Genomic DNA, 24765 nt, shown 5'->3' on the forward strand with positions numbered 1-24765 from the left:
ATTTGATCTGGTTTTGTCTATTTCAGTTTTGTGTGAGTCAGCCAGCTCCGGCTGAGGCTGTGCTGAATCACCATCCTTATGTTACTGCTTTTGCCAGTTTGTTTTTGTCCCTTATTAGATTGGCCTCTTTTTGCTCTGCTTTCAGAATATACCAGAGTGCTGATATAGTGGGCGAAGTCGTGCGACTTCAGTATTTTTTGCATCAGACGTGTTGGCCTTTTTTGCAGGGTTTTTTGCATGATTGCAGACAGTGTCTTTCCTTTCCTGTCCTGTCTAGTCAGTGTGGGCCCCATCGTTTGCTCAGTCTATTTTCCTACCTGTGTTTGTGTTTTCATCTTGTCTCACCGACAATATATGTTTGGGGGCTATCTATTCCTTTGGGGTCTGCTCTGGGGCAGTTTAGATTTCCCCTTTCTTGCTTTAGGCTTAGTTAGCTCTCAGGCTGTGCCGAGGCGTCTAGGATCATCGTAGGCATGCTCCATGGCTACTGCTAGTTGTGTGGATAGGATCAGGGGTCTGAAATCCGCTTAGTTACCAACCTCTCTGGTTTTCTGTGGCTTAGCTTGGGCTTGCTCTCCTCCTCAGTGACCCAATCATAGCACTGTGGCCTACTTTTTGGAGAAACAATCAAGGGGAGATGGTGAGCATAATCAATTTATTCTTGAACTCCTATTTTTTGTTTTAAACAAAAACTATTTCACATTTGATAGGAAGTGCTATAGACACGTTTCGGGAACAGCTATGGGGGCGGGGTGGGCGCCCTCATATGTGAATCTTTTTTTGGGATGGTGGGAGGAGAAGATGGTATATGCGCATGAGATATTTTCCTCCAAGGTTAAATTGTGGCTTCGTTATATAGACGACATTTTGTGTTATGGACAGGCTCTCTGGACAAGTGTATGAATTTTATTGAGGATCTTAACAGTAACCCTTCTACAATCAACTTAACCTCCACTGTGCTAATTATGCTGTGGTATCAATTTAATAGCACTAAATGTTTTCTTTTTGACTTACTTGCACGTTGTACCATAATATACAGTATATATATATTATTGATCCGGGGTAAAGGACCTGAAGGTCACGTGTTCCAGGCTGTCCTGTTGTGATTTCTTTCTCTGGTTCACCAGTTGTTAGTTCTCCTTCCAGACTCCCTCTGGTGGTAACAGGAGGTAATGAGGCTGATTTGATCGGTGGAAATCTGCCCCCTGAGAATGAGGATGACAATTGGACCTCAGGAATCTCAGATTGGATTTAAGACAGACGACGCCCTATTCAGTTGCTGGTGATTCCTTCTGGCTTGTCAGCTCTTGGTTTTCAGCTCTGTTCCAGTCATCTAAAGCTAAGTTTTTCTGCTAATGTTCACACTTGATTTTGTTGGTCTATTCAGTTGTGTGGTCAGCCAGCCCCAGCTGGGGGCTGTGCTGAATTTCCACTCTTATTTATCTGTATTTGCCAATTTGCTTTTTGTCCCTTACTAGTTTGGCCTCTTTTTGCTCTGTCTCAGAATATTTCAGAGTGCTGATATAGTGGGAGAAGTCTAGTGACTTCAGAGTTAATTTTGCTATCAGAAGTGTTGGACATTATTTTTGTAGGGGTTTTTGCAGGTTGCAGACAGTGTCTTTCCCTTTCCTTTCCTTTCTAGTTAGTTTGGGCCCCATCGTTTGCTCAGCCTATTTTCCTGCCTGTGTTTGTGCTTTCATCTTGTTTCACCGTCAATACATGTGTGGGGGTTGTCTTTCCTTTGGGGTCTGCTCTGGGGCAGTTTTCCTCTTTTCTTGCTTTAGGCTTATTTAGTCCTCCGGCCTTGACGAGGCATCTAGGATCATCGTAGGTACGCTCCATGGCTGTTGCTAGTTGTGTGGTTAGGAGCAGGGATCTGCAATCTGCATAGTTACCAACCTCTCTGGTGTTCTGTGACTTAGTTTGTTTTGCTTTTTTCTCCTCGGTGACCCATTCATAACAATGTCCTATACGTTGTGTAATTTCTTACTGCGCTCTCTTGACAAAGGACCTGTGGTTCATGTGGCCCAGCTTGTCTCGTGCACACCAGGACACACCCCGGACTGCTTTGGCATGTCTATGCTATTAGCACACGCGCTGGTGTTTATCTGAGGACTCTATTTTTTGTGTCCAACGAGCTGTGGCGGACTCAGCTACTGCTGAGCCCATTTTCCTTTTTAGAGTGGACCCTCTGGGCCGTGGCACCCACCCACCTAGGGCGCGCTTACCTAGTGAGAACCCACCCCCTGTACAGGGAGTGTCAGGGGCAAGACCAAGGGGGTGAGCCACCACAGCAGCTGGACCAGACGGCCGGCTCAAGGAGACACTATTGAGTGTCTGACAACAGGACGGACAGGATACCAAACACAGCGAAGTCACACAGTTTCTTCCTCAAACGTGGATTCACACTTTATTCAGGTGCAAGGCATAACAGGGAATCAGGTGCAGGGCACAAACAGTGAAACACGGCAGTATGCGTGCAAGGGCACGCCAAATGTTCCAGGCATAATACGTGCATGAAAACTTACCAGGGTCCAGGACAGGATACGTGATAGGGATCACACAAGAGTTCCTAGAAGGGATGCATGCTAGGACACGCCAGGATCCAAGACGAGGTGCGATGGCATCGGACTCAGGACTACTGGCAACGACTGACAGGATCCAGGCATCAGGCTGCAGACATCAGCTCCGGACATCAGGCCGCAGTCATCTGGTTCCGGACCTCTGGCAATGGTCGGGAGGTTTCAGGAATCCGGCAGGCAAGCCAAGGTTCAAGACAGGGTGCGTGCTTGGAGCCACGCCAGGGTTCAAGGCAGGGTGCGTGCTTGGAGACACGCCAGGGTTCAAGGCAGGGTGCGTGCTTAGAGACACGCCAGGGTTCAAGGCAGGGTGCGTGCTTGGAGACACGCCAGGGTTCAAGCAGGGTGCGTGCTTGGAGACACGCCAGGGTTCAAGGCAGGGTGCGTGCTTGGAGACACGCCAAAGCACAAGGTAAGAGAGTGCATGTGTAGAGACACGCCAAGGCACAAGATACTAGACAGAGTCCTGCGCGTGCAAAGGGGCACGCCAGGGTCAGGCGAGGCAGAGTCCTGCGCGTTCAGAGAGGCACGTCAAGGTCAGGGTTCCAGGACAGGGTTAGGGCCTGTGCGTGCAAGAGGGCACGACAGGAGACATGGCAAAGCCTGCGCATACTTTTACAGAAGCATGGGGAGGTATGCCATGGGCAGGCGACGGCCTGCGCGTGCTTTAGAGAGCACACAGAGCACAGTGCGGAAACAGCGTGAAGTGCAAGGGAGCACAGAGGGCACGGCTGGGGCACTGGCTAACTGATCGGGCTGCGGCACTGACAGACAGGCAAGACTCCAGCGAACCCGGCTGAGGCATGGCAGGCGACACAGCTGTCACTGACCGACGAGTACGGCTGAGGCACAAGCAGGCGGGCACGGCTAGGGCGGGCACGGCTGAGGCACAAACAGGAGTCTAGGAAGGCCAGGCGCATGCCAAGAGCATAAGAAGCAGCAAGGGAAGACAAGACAAGAAACCAGGCAGAGCTAAGACAGAGTACAGAACCAGGGACGGAAGCATAGGCAGAAACACGGAATCAGGTCAGATCAAGAACAGAGCTAGCTGCGGAGCGTAGGCCGAAGCCCAGAGCCGGGCCAAGGGAGAACCTTGGGACTAGCCTAGAAATGTGCAAGAGGGCATAATAGGAAAGAGTCTAGCAGCGGAGCATAGGCAAAGCCCAGAGCCGGGCCAAGGCAGGGCCTTGGGACTAGACATGGAAAGGAGAACAAAAGGAAAGAGAGGAGGAATGGTGCGTGTGCCAGGGAGCACTACAGAGCACCATAGGAGAGAGCAAGGCAGAGCAAGCAAAGACTGAGACCATAGGGAGGAACAAGGCAGAGTATAGCGAAGGCAAGACATGGAAAAAACAGGCAAGGCAGAGAATAACAGAAGGACTACAAGTCCAAGCAGGACAAAGATGAACATGGCACAATGGACAAGCATAAGACAAGGCACGGGACAAGAGACGGAATACGAGCACGGAGCGTGTGCAGAGACGCACGACAGAGCAGAGTGCAAGGGCACAGAATAGAGGGAGTGTCCCACAGACCAAGCAACCATGCAGGGACACCACACAATACTCAGGCCCTGAGCATAGGAAGGGGCGGTCTAATATAGGGCATAGCACCTCCTCTTCCGGGTCAGGACCAGGGGAGAACTTCCTAGTTCAGATTCTCCAGGATCACAGAGTGCAGTCACATGATCAGGGTTTCAGACATGACGAGATGATCACAGAACCAGACAGTGCAGGATCTTAGGAAACGTCACATGATCAAGGTTTCAGACATGATGAGATGATTGCAGAACCAGACAGTGCAGGATCCTAGGAAAGGTCACAAGATCAGAGATTCAGACATGACGAGATGATTGCAGGACCAGACAGTGCAGGATCTTAGGAAACGTCACATGATCAAGGTTTCAGACATGACGAGATGATTGCAGAACCAGATAGTGCAGGATCTTAGGAAGGACACATGATCAGAGATTCTAGACATGACGAGAAGATCACAGAACCAGACAGTGCAGAAATGCAGGCATCTTGCAGCCCAACAGTCACAAGGTAAGTGTGCACACAGCTCCAGGGATCACACATGATAGCAGACATGATATGCGCGTGCACACCGCTCCAGGGGTTCATGAGGCAAAACAGACATGGCGGACATGACAGACATGGCGAGCATGACACGAGCGAAAAGCGTATTTTGGTCACCATGATAATGGCTGCGCAAGGCAAGTACATCTAATGTGCACTGATATACTAAGTGCTACTGTGATTTGACTTCTGTAAAATTGATATGAGAGTTTCAATTACTCCTTGTGGTAAGCCCTACAGCTGTGTATATATACAATTACTCAATTGTATATATAATGGCAAGACTCAGTACTTTCTCTCTCACTCTTTTTCCCCTGATGAAGTCACAGCAGTGATGACACACGTTGGGCTATCAGAAGCCACTCTCATGCCTTGCTTTCTATTCTCATTATAATGTGTCTGTTCATGAGCATGCCTATTTTGGCGGTGTCAACATAGTGGTAATGTATTCTTTTACAATGTGTGTGGGATGGTAAGGAGTTTTGCTAGGATAATATAGGCTGGATTTTTGTTAAATGTGCCACTCCTGACTTGTCCTATGAGGTGATAATGAAATAGATATTTAGGCTTATGTGCCCCCCTGATTTATCTTTCCCCAACTTATTGTATTTGGTGTCTAATAATATCTCCCCTATATTTCTCTTTTATTATGGGAGCTCTTCACTGAGGCTGTATATATCTTTAGACATTATTGGATTTGTTCTTACCACATTTAATTATTATATGGAGATACAGACTTATTTTTGTACATCATCTGATCATTTGATCATGATATCCATTTATATGCTGGGCAAGAATTGTGGCTTTTTGTAGATATGTTACAATTTTGTCTTGTAACTATTTTAAATGTTTTTAAAATGACCTTGTGGTTTTGTGTGTCTCAATAAAATTTGCTAATATTTTTGGTTTTCCCTGCTATTGGTATGTTTCTTGTCTCTCGTTAAAATATGTCTTCTCAGACATACTGCAGGTGGATCCCTATATTTAGATATCTTTCATGATATATGGTGCCCCCCTTCTTAGTGGTTATACTTATTTAATTAAATGTCCATGTGGATTAATATATATTGGGGAAACTATGCAGGCAGTAGGTACACACATAAATAGGCATAAATCGACAATTCGGTGTGGTGAGATTACACTGCCTTTGCCAAGTGCTGCAACTTAAGTTTCAGGGTAAGTGCACACGTTGCGGATTGTGCTGCGGATTTTTCCGCTCGGATTTCTCAAAATCCGCAGGTAAATCCGCAGGTCAAAAGACCTGCGGTTTATCTGCGGATTAGCCTGCGGTTTTGCCCTGCGGTTTGTTACCTGGACAATGGAGCAGGTGTAAAACCGCTGCGGATTCCGCACAAAGAATTGACATGCTGCGGATTTGAAACTGCAGATAATCCTCGTGGAAAAATCCGCAGCATGTGCACTGCGTTTTTTGTTTTTCATTGATTTTAATGGTATTGTACAACGCAGCAGAAACTGCTGCAGATCCGCAGGGCCAAAACCGCTGCGGATCCGCAGCAGAATCCGCAGCGTGTGCACATACCCTCAAATTATTGAGGAGGTTGTTTTATCAAGGAGAGGAGGTAGTGTTAAGAAGATCCTTCTGCGAAGGGAAGCTTATTGGATTTTTACTTGAATAGCTTAAGCTCGAATGGCTTAAATAAGGAATATAATATAAGCCATATGATTTAATTTGGGTTGCAGCAGCTGATTGATTCATTTTCTCTTTATATATTTTATATATTTTTTTCTGATGTATATTTAAATATTTTTTGATTTTTCCCTTATAGACATTGCAGAATTAACAGTTTGATTACCGATTATGACAAATGATTTCAATATAACAGAAATGTGGAAGATTGCATTTGATATCTATTTTTTGAAGAGATGAACATTTGTGTCCATATTGTGTACAAATGTTACACTTTTCTGTGAGGGATGTATAGGTTATTATAAATGGTAGATAAAGAAGATATATTCACATACTTATATTTGAGGTTCTATTGGCACATGATTATATATGATTAAAAAAGGAATAATAAAAAAATATAAAACATTTTTTTTAAAAAAGCCACGTATTAAAAAAGGGGTATTAATATAATGCAACGGTTGAATAATTTTGTTTGTAAAAAAATTTTTTTAAGTTCAGGTAATTATTTGATATTTGGTCAGGTTTCTTTGGATTTTTAATTAATTTGCTCCTCTGTTTTATTTGTGATGTCATTTCGTTGTTTTTTTTCTAGATATGTTGTAATACCATGTATCTATTCACAATTAACAAAGCTCTGGATGAGCTGAAACGTTTTGCTGTGATGTGGAATAAAGCAAATTAAATCAACACATGTGAATGCCGGGATTTCCTCTTTTCTTCGCTGAATCATGTCAACTACTTTTCATTAACACTGGGTGCAGGGACCGACTGAAAGGGTCCCTGCACTCCTTGCCGTGCCTGTCAGCTGACATAGACAGCTGACGACACTGAACTGTCACTGCGTGTTTACACGCAGTAACAGTTCAAATGCATGACGTGCACAGTCCGTCATGGTACAGTAAATTACACCGGGCCATGACGGACTGTGCATGTCCATAGATGTTAATGGGTTAATAACTATGTTACTATGTTACCCCATAGGCATCCTCTATAATGTAATGCAACTTAATAGCCACCCTCTGTAGTATAATGCACCCCCATAGCCATGGGGGTGCATGCAGGGAACACAGAAGGACGATGGCCGTTTTGCGTTAAACACACTTCTATGAATCCAGGTAGAAGCGCATGTGTTCCTTGCATGCCTGCACGTACCAGCTCGATTTGAACCTTGTCCACATTGTTGATGGCTAAATAAAGGACTGTGTTTTTTTAACTTACCCGGTGAGTGCTGCATCTTTGTTTCTATCGGTTGGGCATTAAAATTATTCAACTTTCATCCGCTTGTGTGCCAAGTTTTCATTCAGAAAATACCCAAAAGTGACACCATTCTAAAAACTGCACCCCTCAAGGTGCTCAAAACCACATTCAAGAACTTTATTAACCCTTTTCATGCTTCACAGGAATTGACGCAATGTGGAAGGAAAGAATTAACATTTAACTTTTTTCACAAACATTTTAATTCAGAACCATTATTTTTTATTTTCACAAGTGTAAATAGAGAAAATGAAACACAAAATTTGTTGTGCAATTTCTCCTGAATACGCCAATACCCCATATGTGGGGGTAAACCACTGTTTGGGTGCATGGCAGAGCTCGGAAGAGAAGGAACACTGTTTGACGTTTTCAACGCAGAATTGGCTGAAATTGAGATCGGACACCATGTCGCGTTTGGAGAGCCCCTGATGTGCCTAAACAGTGGAAACCCCCATAAGTTACACTATTTTGGAAACTAGACCCTCCATGGAACTTATCTAGATGTGTGGTGAGCACTTTCAACCCCCAAGTGCTTCACAGAAGTTTATAACATAGAGCAGTGAAAATAAAAAAAAATCATATTTTTTCCTCAAAAATTATCTTTTGCCCCCAAATTTTTATTTTCCCAAGAGTAACAGGAGAAATTAAACCACCAAAGTTGTTGTGCAATTTGTCCTGAGTATGCTGGTAACCTATAAGTTGGGGGAAACCTTTGTTTGGGTGCACGGCAGAGCTCGGAAGGAAAGGAGCACCGTTTGAATTTTAAGCTCAATGTTGTGAGAGCTGATGCCATGTCGGGTTTGGAGATGTGTCTAAACTTCGGAAACCCTCCAAAACTGACCCCCAGGGGTATATTGAGCAAAGTGAACCCACAGGTATGACACAGAATTTGATAACATTAGGTTGTCATATTGAAAAAGTTAATTTTTTTTCACAAAAATCTTATTTTAAACCTGAATTTCTCACTTTTGTCAGAGATTACATAAAAAAATGGACATCATAATTTGTTACCCACTTTCTTATGAGTGCGGTGATATCCCATATGTAGTCAAAAAGTTTTGTTTGGACAAACTACAGGGCTTGAACAGGAAGAGGCACAATGTGACAAATTTGGCTTTATTTGAAATAGATTGTCATATTTGCAGAGCTTTATGTTGTTCAAGAGAAACAAAAATCCTCCATAAATGTGTTTTTTTTTTTTTATAAATTGTACCCTCAAATCTATGTATGGAGGTAGTGAGTAGTTTGATACCACCATTTTTTATGCAGTTGATGCAACACAAGTTTGAAAAATAACAATTTTAATTTTTTTCACTTTTCTTTTATGATTTTTTTTGTACGTTCTGAGGAACACATCTTTAACTTTATTGCACTACTTTTAATGTGTTCAGAAATATATCCAATACGGCACCAATGTGAGTACTGGACACACGGCTTTGTCTATAATAATAGATGGCACACCATTTGGTCTTTAGGGTAAAATTGAGGTTCCAGGAGCCATTCAAAGCTTCTAGAGACATTGAGCAAACAAGAAAATCCTTCCAGGAATGATTACTCACACAGGGAGGCATGCTCCCAAAAACACACTGGCTGATTATAAAATTTGGCCTTGCTAACTAAACAGTTGCCCGCATTTGCGTATATTGTAGCAGGAATAATAAACTGTACTGGAATGAAGGGAAAAATGTGGAGGAAAATGCAGCCAACTATGTGGCAAAGCTGAGTTTGTTCCAAAGAAGAAAGAACACCAGCAGGGTTAGAATGGCAGACACTTTCAAAGACTGGTCATACAACATCCGTTTAGCTCCATCAATCGATATATGAGAGACGAATGTGCCAATAGAGGTGGTGCACCATAGCAAGCTCCCACCCGTAGGAACCGCTATATGCACAAAATAATAAATCCCCTACAGAAACCATAAAGTATTGCCTGTTACCAGTAGTTCAGCAAGAACCATAAAGCCCACAGTGTATAAGTATGAAACTTACTCATTATTAGAGACCCTCCAATAAAATGATCATGCCCATATGATCCAAAATAAATATAAGTAATATACATGAACATAAATGTGTGTCTGCGCTGGGATAGCCTCAATATTTCACGCTGAATAACCCCTAAGTTAAAATATTTAAAATAATATGAATGGTATAACTACAGAGTTATGTGAAAATGTAAAAATATGTAAAATCTAAATATGTAAAAGAGGCGTATATGTGAGGATAAGAATTATGGAACAAGAAGCAATAAAATAAAAAGGACCCGTTGGAGATTTATCTCAGATCTGTGAGGAATCGGAGTGCCTGTCACCTGCCGGCCAGGACAGAGCCTCAGCAGTTGCCTGCGTGTTGGAGATTTAACCCTGTCTTGTCCTCAAGAAGAGCTCAGTACGCTACATCAGAGGAAATATCCTCCTTCTTCAATGCAAGTCTTCATATCCTGTACTGGCTGCATCTGAGGTAAAGCTCCAACGTGTCCTTCTTATTTTATTGCTTCTTGTTCCATAATTCTTATCCTCTTTTACATATTTTAGATTTGTACATATTTTTACATTTTCACATAACTTTGTAGTTCTACCATTCATATTATTTTATATATTTCAACTTAGGGGTAATTCAGCGTGATATATTGAGGATATCCCAGCGCAGACAAACATTTATGTTTATTACTCATTTTTACAACGTTGTGGTGTGTTGTTCTGTCTTGCAGCGGGCATTCCTCCATTAGTACTAGCGCCCCCAAACATATATTCTATAAGTAATATAAATGAAAGCAAAAGTTTTGTGTAGCAATACAGTCGTAAAAACAGTCAAAGTTAGATAAATGGTCAAAAATGTTTGTGAGTAATCAAGTCCTAGAATTTTAATTAATTTTAAGATGACTTGACTTTCCAAGAGCATTTGTGGGGTCCACACTCTGGAGTGTACAGACGTGGGTATGTGGACGAGAATTTGTTGGAATAGTAGTTTGGTATGTGATTGATCAAGTCCTAGAATTTTCAGATGACCTAACTTTTCAAGAACATTTGTGGGGTCCACACTCTGGAGTGTACAGACATGGGTGCGTGGATGAGAACTTGTTGGAATAGTAGTTTGGTATGTGATTGAGGAAGTCCTGGAATTAATTGTGAAATGGGGTAAAATGGGATCTACTAATGAAAATATTTTCTATTACTTGTTCCAAATTACTATTCTGGGGCCACTAACTAGAAAATAAAAATTATTAAAAAAAACAAAATCTAATTGTAGGTGGTGTGGTAGGTCTGCAAACAGGGGGAGATACAAAGGCCTGGCTGGGATAGGCACATGGGGCAATAGAACCGGGAATCACTCTGTCTGCCATGCTTCCTGCAAACTCGGCATCTTTTTTGAGGATAGTTTTGGGTGTGAGTGACAGGGACAGGGTGAGGAAAGTGATGCTCTCAAAGTCTCTGGGAATCCTCAGACTCGAAGGCTTCCTCCTGTGCCATCGACTCAAATATGAGGTCCTCAACAATTTTTTCCTGAAACTGGAGGAATGTAAGCGGTCCTTGGGACTTTTTGTACAGGACAAAACTGTTGTATGTGGCAGTTTGAATAAGGTAGTTTGCCACCTTTTTGTACCAGACCCTTGTCTTCCATGTCCACTTCCACTTGTCTTTTGCAGAATCTGGTCTGACAATCCAATGCCTCCCATATATTTATTAAAATCTGTGTTGCAGACCAGTTTTTCCTTGTCCCTGGTGGGACCCCTGTCTCTGACCGTCACAGTGGTGTCCCCATGCAGTGTGGTCAGCATATAGACATCCTTCCTGTCATTCCACTTCACTGCAAGAAGTTGGTTACTTGCGAGTGAGAATGATGCCCCCTTCTCCAAACGTCTGGACACCGACTGTGACGGAAACTCCACATAGTTTTTCCTGACTGTCCCACAGGCCCGAATCATGTTCTCTGGGTTCTTGGCTACCCCATGCAGCTGAAACCCCGGAGAAATTCTGACTCCTGGGGGCGCTATAACCTTAAAACTCAGCGCCGTCAGTTATTTACTCTGTGGTTTAACTGCCACCGTTAAAAGGCATATCGGTGGTCGTTAAGGGGTTAAGTGTGTATCTGGTAGCCTGTTGTTTTTGGGTCTGCACTTGGACATTTTGGAACAAGAATGCATTAATATGCTCCACACAATTCTTCAGGTTTCAGCCTTACACAGAATAAAAATATGAATAATGAAACATTCTCTCTCTCTCTCTCTCTCTCTCTATATATATATACAGTCATATGTAAAAGTTTGGGCACCCCTATTAATGTTAACCTTTTTTCTTTATAACAGTTTTGGTTTTTGCAACAGCTATTTCAGTTTCATATATCTAATAACTGATGGACTCAGTTATATTTCTGGATTCAAATGAGGTTTATTGTACTAACAGAAAATGTGCAATCTGCATTTAAACAAAATTTGACCGGTGCAAAAGTATGGGCACCCTTATCATTTTCTTGATTTGAACACTCCTAACTACTTTTTACTGACTTCCTGAAGCACTAAATTGGTTTTGTAACCTCATTGAGCTTTGAACTTCATAGCCAGGTGTATCAAATCATGAGAAAAGGTATTTTAGGTGGCCACTTGCAAGTAGTTCTCCTATTTGATTCTCCTATGAAGAGTGGCATCATGGGCTCCTCAAAACAACTCTCAAATGATCTGAAAACAAAGATTATTCAGCATAGCTTTTCAAGGGAAGGATACAAAAAGTTGTCTCAGAGATTTAACCTGTCAGTTTCCACTGTGAGGAACATAGTAAGGAAATGGAAGAACACAGGTACAGTTCTTGTTAAGCTCAGAAGTGGCAGGCCAAGAAAACTATCAGAAAGGCAGAGAAGAAGAATGGTGAGAACAGTCAAGGACAATCCACAGACCACCTCCAAAGACCTGCAGCATCATCTTGCTGCAGATGGTGTCACTGTGCATTGGTCAACAATACAGCGCATGCATAACACCTTTTTGTATGACCAAACAACTCAATCTTTGTTTCATCAGTCCACAGGTCCTTCTTCCAAAATGTAACTGGCTTGTCCAAATGTGCTTTTGCATACCTCAGGCGACTCTGTTTGTGGTGCGCTTGCAGAAACGGCTTCTTTCGCATCACTCTCCCATACAGCTTCTCCTTGTGCAAAGTGCATTGTATTGTTGACCGATGCACAGTGACACCATCTGCAGCAAGATGATGCTGCAGGTCTTTGGAGGTGGTCTGTGGATTGTCCTTGACTGTTCTCACCATTCTTCTTCTCTGCCTTTCTGATATTTTTCTTGGCCTGCCACTTCTGGGCTTAACAAGAACTGTACCTGTGTTCTTCCATTTCCTTACTATGTTCCTCACAGTGGAAACTGACAGGTTAAATCTCTGAGACAACTTTTTGTATCCTCCCCTTGAAAAGCTATGTTGAATAATCTTTGTTTTCAGATCATTTGAGAGTTGTTTTGAGGAGCCCATGATGCCACTCTTCATAGGAGAATCAAATAGGAGAACTACTTGCAAGTGGCCACCTTAAATACCTTTTCTCATGATTTGATACACCTGGCTATGAAGTTCAAAGCTCAATGAGGTTACAAAACCAATTTAGTGCTTCAGGAAGTCAGTAAAAAGTAGTTAGGAGTGTTCAAATCAAGAAAATGATAAGGGTGCCCATACTTTTGCACCGGTCAAATTTTGTTTAAATGCAGATTGCACATTTTCTGTTAGTACAATAAACCTCATTTGAATCCAGAAATATAACTGAGTCCATCAGTTATTAGATATATGAAACTGAAATACCTGTTGCAAAAACCAAAATTGTTATAAAGAAAAAAGGTTAACATTAATAGGGGTGCCCAAACTTTTACATATGACTGTATATATATATATGGTGCAAGTTCAAAATTCTTACCCACAGGGAAATTCTACATAATACCTTTGCTAGCATATGCCATATACTGCTCATATGCACAGCAACCCAGTAGGTGAGTGGAATGCCTGGGTACAAAATCTGTGTCTGACGGTGAAACAACTAGCCCTTCCCGTGTTACATCATTCCCACTCTTCTGTCCAGGAAGGAGGCGCTGTCCACAACCTGCAATTGCCCAGACACAACAGTCAACAACCTCATCCAGTTCATTCTCACAGAGCAGGGTTCAATTGTCCCTTGTCAGCATATATGTCTGTTCAAAAATTGTTAGTTAGATAGGGCATATAGCTCTGGCAAAAATTAAGAGACCACTGCAAAATTTTCAGTTTGTCTGATCTTTCTCTTTATAGTTATATTTTTGAGTAAAATGTAAATTGCTCTTTTATTCTATAAACTACTGACAACATGTCTCCGAATTTCCAGGAAAAAAATTTGTATTTATTTTCAGAAAATGAGAAATGGTCAAAATAACAAAAAATGCAGTGCTTGCAGACCTCAAATAATGCTAAGAAAACAAGTTCATAATCATTTAGAAGCAACAATATTAATGTTTTAAATCAGGAAGAGTTCAGAAATCAATATTTTGTGGAATAACCATGATTTTAGTGTATGTGCACACATTGTGGATTACTGTGCGGAATTTTCAGTGCAGAATCTGCTATTTTTGGCAGACTACGTAGGTCAAAATACCTGCGTTTTACCTGCTGATGTACTGCGGATTTCTAGAAGATTTTGTGCGGATTTGGCCTGTGTTTTTACACCTGTGGATTCCTATAATGGAATGGGTGTAAAAACGCTGCGGAGTCCGCAAAAAAAATTGACATGCTGCAGAAAATAAACCGCTGTGTTTCCGCAGCATGTGCACAGCATTTTTTTTTTTCCATTGGATAACTTGTACTGTATTCTCTGGTAGATCTGCAGTGGATCTGCAGGGCCAAATCCGCTGTGAATCAGTACAGCAATCCACAATGTGTGCACATACTGTACCCTTAATCACAGCTTTCATGCATCTTGGCATGCGTTCCACCAGTCATTCACACTGCTTTTGGGAGACCTTTTGCTACTCCTGGTACAAAAATTTAAGCAGTTCTTCTTTGTTTGATAGCTTGTGACTATCCATCTTCCTCTTGATTACATTCCAGTGGTTTTCAGTGGGGTTCAGGTCTGGAGAGTGGGCTAGCAATGACAGGGATTTGATGTGGTGGTCCTTCATCCACACATTGATTGACCTAGCTGTGTGAAATGGTGCATTGTCCTGCTGGAAAAACCAGCCCTCAGAGTTGGGGAACATTGTCTGAGCAGAAAGAATCAACTGTTTTTCCAGGATAACCTTGTATGCGACTTTATTCATAAGTCCTTTGCAAAGAATAACCTGCCTAATTCCAGCCTTGCTGAAGCATCCCCAGATCATCACTGATCCTCCACCAAATTTTACAGTGGGAGCAAGACACTGTGGCTTGTACACTTCTCCAGGTCTCTGTCTAACCATTAGATGACCAGCTGAAAATTAAACTCATCGGAGAAGATTACCTTACTCCAGTCCTCTATGGTCCAATCCTATGGTCTTATGCTCTCCTTTGCTTCTCATTCATGAAAGGCTTTTTTCTAGCTTTACATGACTTGAGCCCTGCATCTAGGAGACTGTTACGAACTGTTCTTGCCAAGCACTTCACCCCAGCTGCTAGTTGCCATTCCTTTTGTAGGTCACTTGATGTCATCCTGCGGTTGCTGAGTGACATTCGAATAAGATGATGGTCATCCCGGTTAGTGGAGAGTTGTTTTCGCCCTCTGACAGTCTGTAGCTTTCTTGTCCCCAATGTCTGCTGCTTGACCTTGTTGTAATGGACTGCTATCTTAGAAATTTTAAGGATGGAGGCAACATGACGCTCACTGTATTTCTCTGCTAGTAAAACCAGAATTGAGCCCTTCTTTTCCTCATTCAAGACTTTTCAACTCCTTTGACATGGTTAAAAGTTATTTTTTCATTCCTATTACTTATGGGATATTACTAGCACTTTTTTTTGCCTTCCAGCTTGTCCTATTGCAAGTAGAATGAGGTGTACTCTGGTTTTACATCGTCAAGGACCAATGCTGACTTTTCCAGGCTCCTAAATGAAACGTCTGTCTCTTTATTAAGCAGTCTCTTAACTAACATTTTCTAAATTTAGTTCCTTACAAAAAAAATGGTGATGGGATATTGGCCAGTTTATGTACATTTTAAGCACGTCTTAAAGACTAGGTTAATACGCTCCACAGACTTATTCAGGCCGCAGCCTTACACATATTGGAACAGGGTCATTGCCATGTTAAGGCCTTTACCTGAGCTCTGTAGTATTGCCTGTTACCTGAGTAATACACTCCACAGACCTTGACACTCACTGGGACATACAGTATCCTGTAATTATTCCATTGTTGCTCAAAACCATGCAAAAGATACATTCTGCCTGGTTGGGTAGTTTCCAGAAGAAGTGCGTAGGCTTGTGCAGATTGGTCAATGTCACTCCTGTCTCTTTCCCTTTAAGAGGCTGCTTCAAAGTAAAATGAGGCTTGTACATGGTCCTGACATGGGTTTCAGGCCTGGCAGACTGAGCACAATACAGGCCCTCACTTGCATACACTGTATTCAGAATTTAATTCTAATGCTTTTGGTGTTTGATAGAATCCAAAACATAGGTTTCACAGCACCTGCTGGCCCTCTGAAAATGAAAAGCGATGGCCGCATAATGACATGGCGGTGGACATGGTAGTGGCGGCGGGCATAGCCCAAAATTCAAATAGGCATGTTTGAAATGGCATTGTAAAGGGATGGGGAACATGTATTCCACTATCTTGCTAACTATTTGGCATGAGGTAGCAACCTCCCAAATGTAGGAGTGAGGGCCCTCACAAATGTTAAAGGAAAAACTAAAACTCTCCGTAAGAACATATGCTAAAGGGAAGGTATATTTTTTTTATTATTGTTTTTATTTGGCGTTATATACAGATGTAATTGTGAAAGAGAAAAATGTTTATTAGCATTTTTCCCTTTAAAAAAATTGTTTCATTTGGTAGGTCTCTTTAGAAATCCGTAAAACCGGCGCAATAGTCCGACAACATTATTCCCAGATACCATATGTGAGTCAGAAAGGCATTCTGGTATCTTCTCCATGCTGTTCCCATTTAGTTTTAGCTTTTTTCCATGCATTTCAGCTTTTTCCTCATGTCCCCAGACCTGTTTGATGGGTCCAGCAAAAAAATAATCGACTTTTCCATTGAAAGTCGAATCTTTTGCTTCCTCCCCTGCCCAGGAGATTGTGTCTGACCATGTACGGAGCATCTCCTGGGCAGGGGAGGAAGCAAAAGACAATACTGACATTACAGCAGAGGATCCCAGAGGATTCATTTTGTGAGGTAAAATATTTCACTGACTGTTTTTAAACAATATTTTACCTCACAACATGTATCCTCTGGAATCTCCTGCTGTAATGTCAGTATTGTCTTTTGCTTCCTCCCTGTCCAGGAGATGTAGTATGCTCCGTACACGGTCAAACACAGACAATTTTTAAAATGAACTTTCGTTCATGGGGAAACCCCTTTAATGTGACCAGCTTCCTCTGCCTGTAGACACGTCGTGCATCTGCCGCTGGGATCAGCCAAATGATTCACTGCGTGTTAGGAGTCAGGTTCCTGCCGCTGCACAGGAGGAATCCCAAGCCTTGCCTTCTACGGTCTCCCATTCCTCTTCAGCCGCAGAGGAGGCTGCTCAGCAGGTCCATCGATCCTGGTGCCCTGCTCAGACTAGCATTGTGGGTTTGGTTGCTGCTGCCACCTCTGGTCCAGCTATAGCAAAGCATCTCCAGGGACTAAGTCCTCCTTTTGGTCCACTGAGCATGCCCGTGGGACGATCTCTCATTGGAGATCGGAGGTCACATGCTCAGGTCCTGCTTCTGCTCTGATTGGATCATCAGGAAGGTCTCGGAAAGTCGTGGCTACAAAAGCCTCCCATGGCCGCCCCGCCATGCGCTATTATAGACATTAGTTCTTATGTTTATTGTGGTGTGTGTGATGATGGATGTATGAGACAGGTGAATGACTCATTATGAAACCCCTTCCCTTTGATACACATGTTAGTAGGGTTTAGAGGTTAGAGTTAGCACTTAGTACTGGTACTGCCTAGCGCCGCAGTGCATTCAGCTCACTCATCCGTTATTGCCAGTGGACGCCAGTCGGCACAGGCATCACAGTACCGCATATGTTGCAGCGTCCGTCTGTATGGCGCTGTGCACAGATAGTGTGCTTTGCAGCTTTAAGCTCAGGCTGGTTAGTGGTGACCGCAAGTGCAGATGCAGTACACGCTCAGAGCAGTAGGCTAATGCTTGCTGTTCCCTGTGATGTTTAACAGAGCACAGTGTTCCAGGGAGAACTTTACCTGGCTCCGCAGTAACGGTTCCAGGCACTAGTGGGTCTAAAAGGGCACGCTTCTTGTGTCTCAGAAGCAGTGTCCTGAGACCTCACGCTAGCGCTCCTCTAGCCGTAGCCTGTGAGGTTTAACAGGCTTCGGCATCAGTTTCTGCAGTGTCTGTGCAGTAACAGAGCCCATTTCCTATCACACCAGGTCAGTGGTTACCAGCCGGTGTCAAGCGAGCGTTTTACTACTCGCTGTCCATTGTTGTACAGCCGGAGTATATACCATCTCTCGGAATTTGCGCAGGCGCAGTGCGATGATGTTCCGCTGGTGGTACCGCGCAAGAGGCTGTATGGGTGAGAGTGTGTGAGTGTATGAGTGTGAGTGTGACTGAGTGTGTGTGTGATAGTGTGTGATAGTGTGTGAGTGTGTGTGGTGTGTACGGCGTATAGAGTGTGTGGTGTGATGGTGTTCTGCTGGTCGCACCACGCAATAGGCTGCTACCAGCAGCAGTTTCCATATTGAGACACCCATCACTTGGGTGTTCCAATATGATGGTCGGTGAACTTCATCCACTTGGAATTCTGGGATACGGTGACATCTGGACAGAACAGGAAATGAAAACATTACAAGGTAATTATATAAATAGATGGTGGCGTAACAGTCACACGTCGTATTGCTGGCATCATGGCTCTCATTGCTTACTGGCAGTATCAGTACGTTAACACTTGATTGTTTAAGGCGGTCACATGCCAGATGAGGACAAAAGGGGGTTTTACACATAGCGATATCGCTAACAATATCGCTAAAGCATCACCGATTTGGTGACGCAGCAGCGATATCGCTATGTGTGATACTTACCTCCGACCGGATCCCCCGCTGATCGCGCAGCTCCATTTCTCGTCGGGCGCTTCCTGCTTGGCTTCCAATGCCTGGACGCGGACGGGAGGACGTCAGGATCGCCGCGTCTGAAAGGTAAGTAGCGACCGCTAGATCGCTGCTGCATCGCTGTGAGATCTGCCTGTGTAGCAGCTCACTAGCGACCATTTAGTGATGCACCAGCGATCCTGACCGGGTCATATCATGGTCGGGATCGCTGATGCATCGCTAAATGTAAAGGGGCCTTAACTGTATAACTAGGAAAAGAAGAGCTCAGTATAGATTATATGCTACTTTATCAATTCTGATGCCCCTTTTATCTTTCTTTTCAGAAGATAGATAACCCTTTTAAAAAGTAATTTTATACTGTCCTCATACATGGTAGCATGGTGTGTAGTGAGACATGTAGCTAAACCCCCTGTCTTCTTTTAGAAAAAGAGACTGTAAGTTGTAACCTTTTATTGATTGCAGATGTGACAGGAAAGAGTGAAACTATAGGGTGCAATAACAGGAGCATTTCAGAATATATAACTGCACAGAGCATAAAACACAAATCGCCTGCAATACACAGTAATAAGAGGTAATAAACAGGTAAGGTTGGTTTCACATTAGTGTTTTTGTGCGCATCAGTGCACATGCGTCATGTGTACCTATGTTTAACATGGCGTATGCATGGTCTTGCGTTTGCATGCATGCGCATGCGTTTTTTCCAGGTGTGCGTCTAGACGCGCCAGACACAACATGTTGCATTTTTGGGTCCGTCCAAAGTCGGCAAAAAAAAAAAGGAAGGCGTACACTTGCATACAGAATGGGTCAAAACAACGCATTACTATGTGCAGTCTATGGGAATGCAGGCGTGCGCTTGGACATGCGTACGCTTGCGTTTGCATGTGTTTTAAGAGTAAACATGTCTAGACACTGGTTTAAACCACCCCCTGCCCATGACACACGCCCACTGGTGTCCCATTGGTGGAGTCTGTTTCAAGGATTTTCATCCTGTGAAATGTGAAACCTAGAAAACGCATGCACGTAAAAAACGCAAACGCATGCAAAAATGCATGTGCGTTTTTGCATGCGTTTTTACTTGCGCACAATGCGCTGCGCACAAAGACACAAATATGAAACTAGCCTTACATGAGGTAATATACAGTAACATGAGGTAATACATAGGTGATGATTACCTACTTAGTACAGCAAACGTATGGATAGACACAGGACTGTAACACATAGATACTGCTTACCAACTATGCTTAGAGCAGGCTGTTTAAGGAGCATGAAGAAAATGAATGGTGAGGTTTCTCCTCAGACGCATGGAGGAACAATGGCTGCTGTTCCCTTCACAGTGTCATAAGACCACAATGCAACAGGAACAATCCCACAATGCCCTAGGAACTTCCCATAATACATTGCAAACTAAACTAGAATCTATACATTAAACCGCCAGCAGATGGTGCTGTTACCTTACAATATGAAATATAAGGAGGATTAAAACACACAAAATATACATTGTCTGTAATAACAGAGACATAAAAAATATGACTAAACTTTCTAGACAGCAATTATATGGCTGGACAGAACAAATTTAACTTTCATATTTTTTATATTTGTGTTCATAATGTAGAGTTATGAAACTATGCAAATTTCTTTATTAGAGAATTTGCCTTCTTTCCTATTAAAAATGGATATAATGTGGCTTCCAGACTCCTGCTTTTCCTATTATATTGCCTGCCTTCAGCTGCATTGATATCTGGTCATGCTCATTTGGAGTACTGATGATGATAGTGATGGGTCAGCACTTGTCTCCTCCTCTAAGTGTTGACCTTATCAGAACATTCTCCATCAGCAGCTTCTCCCCAGAGTTAGTGAGACCTCAGTGCTGAGCTGAAATTATCACTGCCATCATTTGTACTCTAAAGGATATGTTCTGATATTAATTCAGCTAAAAGCAGGCTCATGGACTGGGGAAATGTGGGTTTTTTAAGCCAATTACATGCAATATAATTTTGAGGAATAAAGACAAATCACAAATAATCTAATTTGCAATGTTTCTGAACTTTCCTTTGCTGAGCAAAAGTATTAAAATAAATTAATAAAAGTTTAGTTACTATTTCAGTGATACATATCTTGCATTTATAAATCTTTCATTATATTATTTATGCTGTTGGATTTTTTTATGTTTTAGATTTGGGAAACAAAGTCTTCCTCTTCCCAGGAGAATCTTCAACTTCATACGTGATCTTAAAACCAGAAGTAAAAGCGCCTCTACGGAAGCTTTCTGTTTGCCTGAGGTCCTATACTGAGCTGTCTCGCAGTTACAGCCTTTTTTCTCTGGCCATGGCTGGTTCCAACCAAGATAATGCATTTCTCATTTTTCCTGAACCGCCTAATTTTAGCTATGTCTATGTGAATCAGAAAGAAAGCAAAATCAAGACAGATCTAGATGTTCTAGATTGGAAACATACATGTGTGACATGGGACTCAGAAACTGGAGTCATTCAGCTTTGGGTCAATGGTAAACTATATCCTCGAAGATTGTCCCAAAAAGGGTTTTCATTCACAACAGAGATGAGAATTATTCTTGGACAGGACCAGGACTCATTCGGTGGTGGGTTTGACTCGAAACAAAGCTTTGTGGGTGAGATCAGTGATGTCCATATGTGTGATTATGTGCTGACACCAGAAAACATTCAAAAGGTAGTCGCCGGTGATTACACTGGAAATGTTATTAACTGGAGATCTTTAAACTTTGAAATTAAGGGAAATGTCTTGATCGAACCAAAACTTCAATGTAAATCCTGGGGCTACACTGCATCCCTATATACTCAATGTTTCAACTGATCAGATGTCTAATGATGGTTATAATGACATTTTAAGACAACGTGGAATAAAATGCTTACTGTCATTTCTACTTACTTTACGGAATTAAGTGCCATGTGCGTACATAAAAAACACTATTTTTGGACATTATTGCAGTATTGCATAGTAACATAGCGAGGCCAAAAAAATACATTTGTCCATCCAGTTCAACCTATATTCCTTCAGAATAAATCCAAAGATCTACGTCCTTCTAAGAAACCTAATCACTGTAAGATACAATATTGTGACGCTCCAGGAAGACAGCCAGGCTTGTCTTGAACCCAACAACTGAGTTCACCATCACCACCTCCTCAGGCAAGGAATTCCAGATTTTCACTGGGCTAACTGTAGTTCCCCCACCCTCTTTATTAATTTTGTTTAACTCCTTTGTACTTGCTCTAGTTCCATTATATCCTTCCTGAGCACTGGTGCCAAAAACTGTACACAGTACTCCATGTGCTATCCAACCATGGATTTGTACAGAGGCAGTTTAATGCTCTCATCATGTGTATCCAGACCTCTTTTAATGCACCCCATGATCCTGTTTGCCTTGGCAGCCGCTGCCTGGCACTGGCTGCTCCAGGTAAGTTTATCATTAACTAGGAACCCCAAGTCCTTCTCCATGTCAGATTTACCCAGTGGTTTCCCGTTCAGTGTGTAATGGTGATATTGATTCCTTCTTCCCATGTGTATAACCTTACATTTATCATTGTTAAACCGCATCTGTCACCTTTCGGGCCAAGTTTCCAACTTATCCAGATCCATCTGTAGCAGAATACTATCATCTCTTGTATTAACTGCTATACATAGTTTTGTATCATCTGCAAATGTTGATATTTTACTGTGTAAACCTTTTACCAGATTGTTAATAAATATGTTGAGGAGAATATGTCCCAACACCGACCTCAGCGCCCCAGTTAGAGAATATGCCATTTATAACCACACTCTGCTTTGTCTCACTAAGCCAGTTACCCATTTACACACATTTTCCCACAAACGCTTTGAAAAAATCAAGATATAAAATAAATCACCCCAGATCCTTACAGATCTTCTCATTTGTGGGTTTTGAAGACAGGTTTCCTGCACCACAAAGCTGCATTGCTAACCACTGGGCTACCATGTCACCCAAACTGGTGTATTGCTGGTGATTACAGAAATTATCACTAGAGGACTAAGTGTCTCGAGCCCCCTAGTCCAGATGCCCCCCACCACTGATTAGCATCATTTTGTCAATATAAAATGAACACAAAAAGCAGCCAATCAGTGGTGTGTGTGGGTGGGGTTATACACAGCTCAGCATTTGAGCTCTGCTAGATCTACAGCAGATAAAGCTGTGATTCTACCACAACTACAGCACTCAGTAATATAGGTGATACATTGCTGAAAACAGGGAATTTGTCCCTACAATATCCTGCTTTAAGATTACATAGCAAAAACCTACTGACAGTTTCCCTTTAATTAAAAAATATCAAAAAGTAAAAAAGCTCTGGATTGTGGATTGCCACAAAGAATGAAATAAAAAGTAAACCTGAATCTTACAGTTACCCTCTACCATGGGACTGAAGTGACTATTTATAGTGTTAGTCAGATATACAGTCATATTCTGATGGCTTTTGTTTGCCTACTGCTATCTCTACTACTGAAACCAGTGTTCCTTTTCATCTGCTTCCAAGTTGGCTACCACAATGGCATGTAATAGGAATGTGTGGAGGAAAAAACACATGAAGGCACTGCTGGAATGCAGATACCATGTGACATGGGGAGTGCAGGGCAGCAGTACATTTAATTTAGACGTACAGCTGCCTACCCCATACAACCCATACAACTGTGATTGCCATTTTGGAAGCAGGAGGAAAGGAAAGTCAATTTGAGCACAGCAGGCTGATGGAGGAGATTTTTGGCCACCTTGCAGCCTGATAGTTATGATCTCACCTGGTGAGTTGGACTCTCTTAGCCAAAGGTCTAAGTGAGCAGAAAGGACCGATGGTGCAGCAAAGGAATTCTGGATGGATGGCGTATGGTTTACCCAGACCAGGGCAGCAGGGTATGCAGGATAGCAAATTAATAAATGGGGTAGAAAGCACCAGATGAAGCACAACCTGATGTGCTAATTCACATGGTAAAAGCAGGTGTAGGCAATCTGGTTACTTGCTTGCTTCCAAATTGCATTTGGTTTTTTTCACTTGAAAAAGACGTTACTCCAGCGTTGAAACAGGTTGTGGAAATGAAAACTTCTTAATTTATCTGGGTCCCAAAGAATCTTTATTACAACAGCAAAGCCTAATATCATGTGATGGATAGCAAGCTTAATGACATCAATGCTGGTGACAAGTAGCCGTGCTCTCACTCCAGAAAACACTCACTTCAGTGTGAGACGGATTGCATGGAGAGAGGTTACATCATTAATGTGACCACTCTACAAACTATGTGGACATCATAGGACGTGGCCATTACTGGAAAGGTGAGGTAAACTTTTCCATTTTATTTAAATTTTTGGAGAATAAATGGGTAAAAGAGGATCTAGGAGTTTTTATGTCAAATAAAGTAGTCTGTGTCTTTATTTTAATTAAAGGACTTTGCTCTGTCTCGGTTTTTATTATGCTTGACTATGAGGTTAGTAATGGGGGTATCTTATAGACACAGCTCCATTACTAACCTGTCGGCTTGATGTCAGCAGCTATAAAACAGCTGACATCAAATCCCACAACTATTATCCCACTTGCCATCACACCAAGGCAAGTGGAAAGAGAGAGGCAAAGAGCCAGAATTGGCACATCTTACGAATGTGCCATTTCTGGAGTGGCAGAGAGCTGATGTTCTTAGTCTGCAAGCAGGGCCAATATCCCTGGCCACTTCCTAGGCAATTAATATCAGCTCACAGTTGCCTGCATAGCCTTTGCTGTTTCGTAAATATGCGGGATCCCCTGTCATTTTTTTGGTGGGGTCTCCCCTATTATAAACAGTAAAGGCTAAGCAATCAGCTGTGAGCTGAAATGAATAACCTGGGAACCTTTATTGCTACTGGTTTCTTCCCAGAATAATAACACCAACCCCCAGCTGTCTGATTTCCCTCAGCAGGATAGTGAAAATGAAAGGGACAGCCAGATCACACTGAGCTACCCCACATCATTTTTTCATTTATGTATTTATTTGTTAAGAAGTACAGTAAAATAC

General features: G+C 42.5%; 1 protein-coding gene across 2 annotated transcripts in view; it reads left to right on the plus strand.

The window, feature by feature from the left end:
* Positions 1-21647, plus strand: part of LOC141083091 (C-reactive protein-like) — an 85591-nt gene extending 63944 nt beyond the window's left edge. For both annotated transcript variants that reach the window (XM_073567281.1, XM_073567280.1), the window contains one exon: positions 20918-21647. In XM_073567281.1, the coding sequence (XP_073423382.1) occupies positions 20918-21573 (656 nt within the window). In that variant the 3' untranslated portion in view covers positions 21574-21647. The remainder of the gene's footprint in view (positions 1-20917) is intronic.
* The last annotated feature ends 3118 nt before the right edge of the window (positions 21648-24765 follow it).

The sequence above is a fragment of the Dendrobates tinctorius genome, unplaced genomic scaffold (genome assembly GCF_039654945.1).
Source record: "Dendrobates tinctorius isolate UK_male_01 unplaced genomic scaffold, ASM3965494v1 ptg000019l, whole genome shotgun sequence".
NCBI classification, from domain to species: Eukaryota; Metazoa; Chordata; class Amphibia; order Anura; family Dendrobatidae; genus Dendrobates; species Dendrobates tinctorius.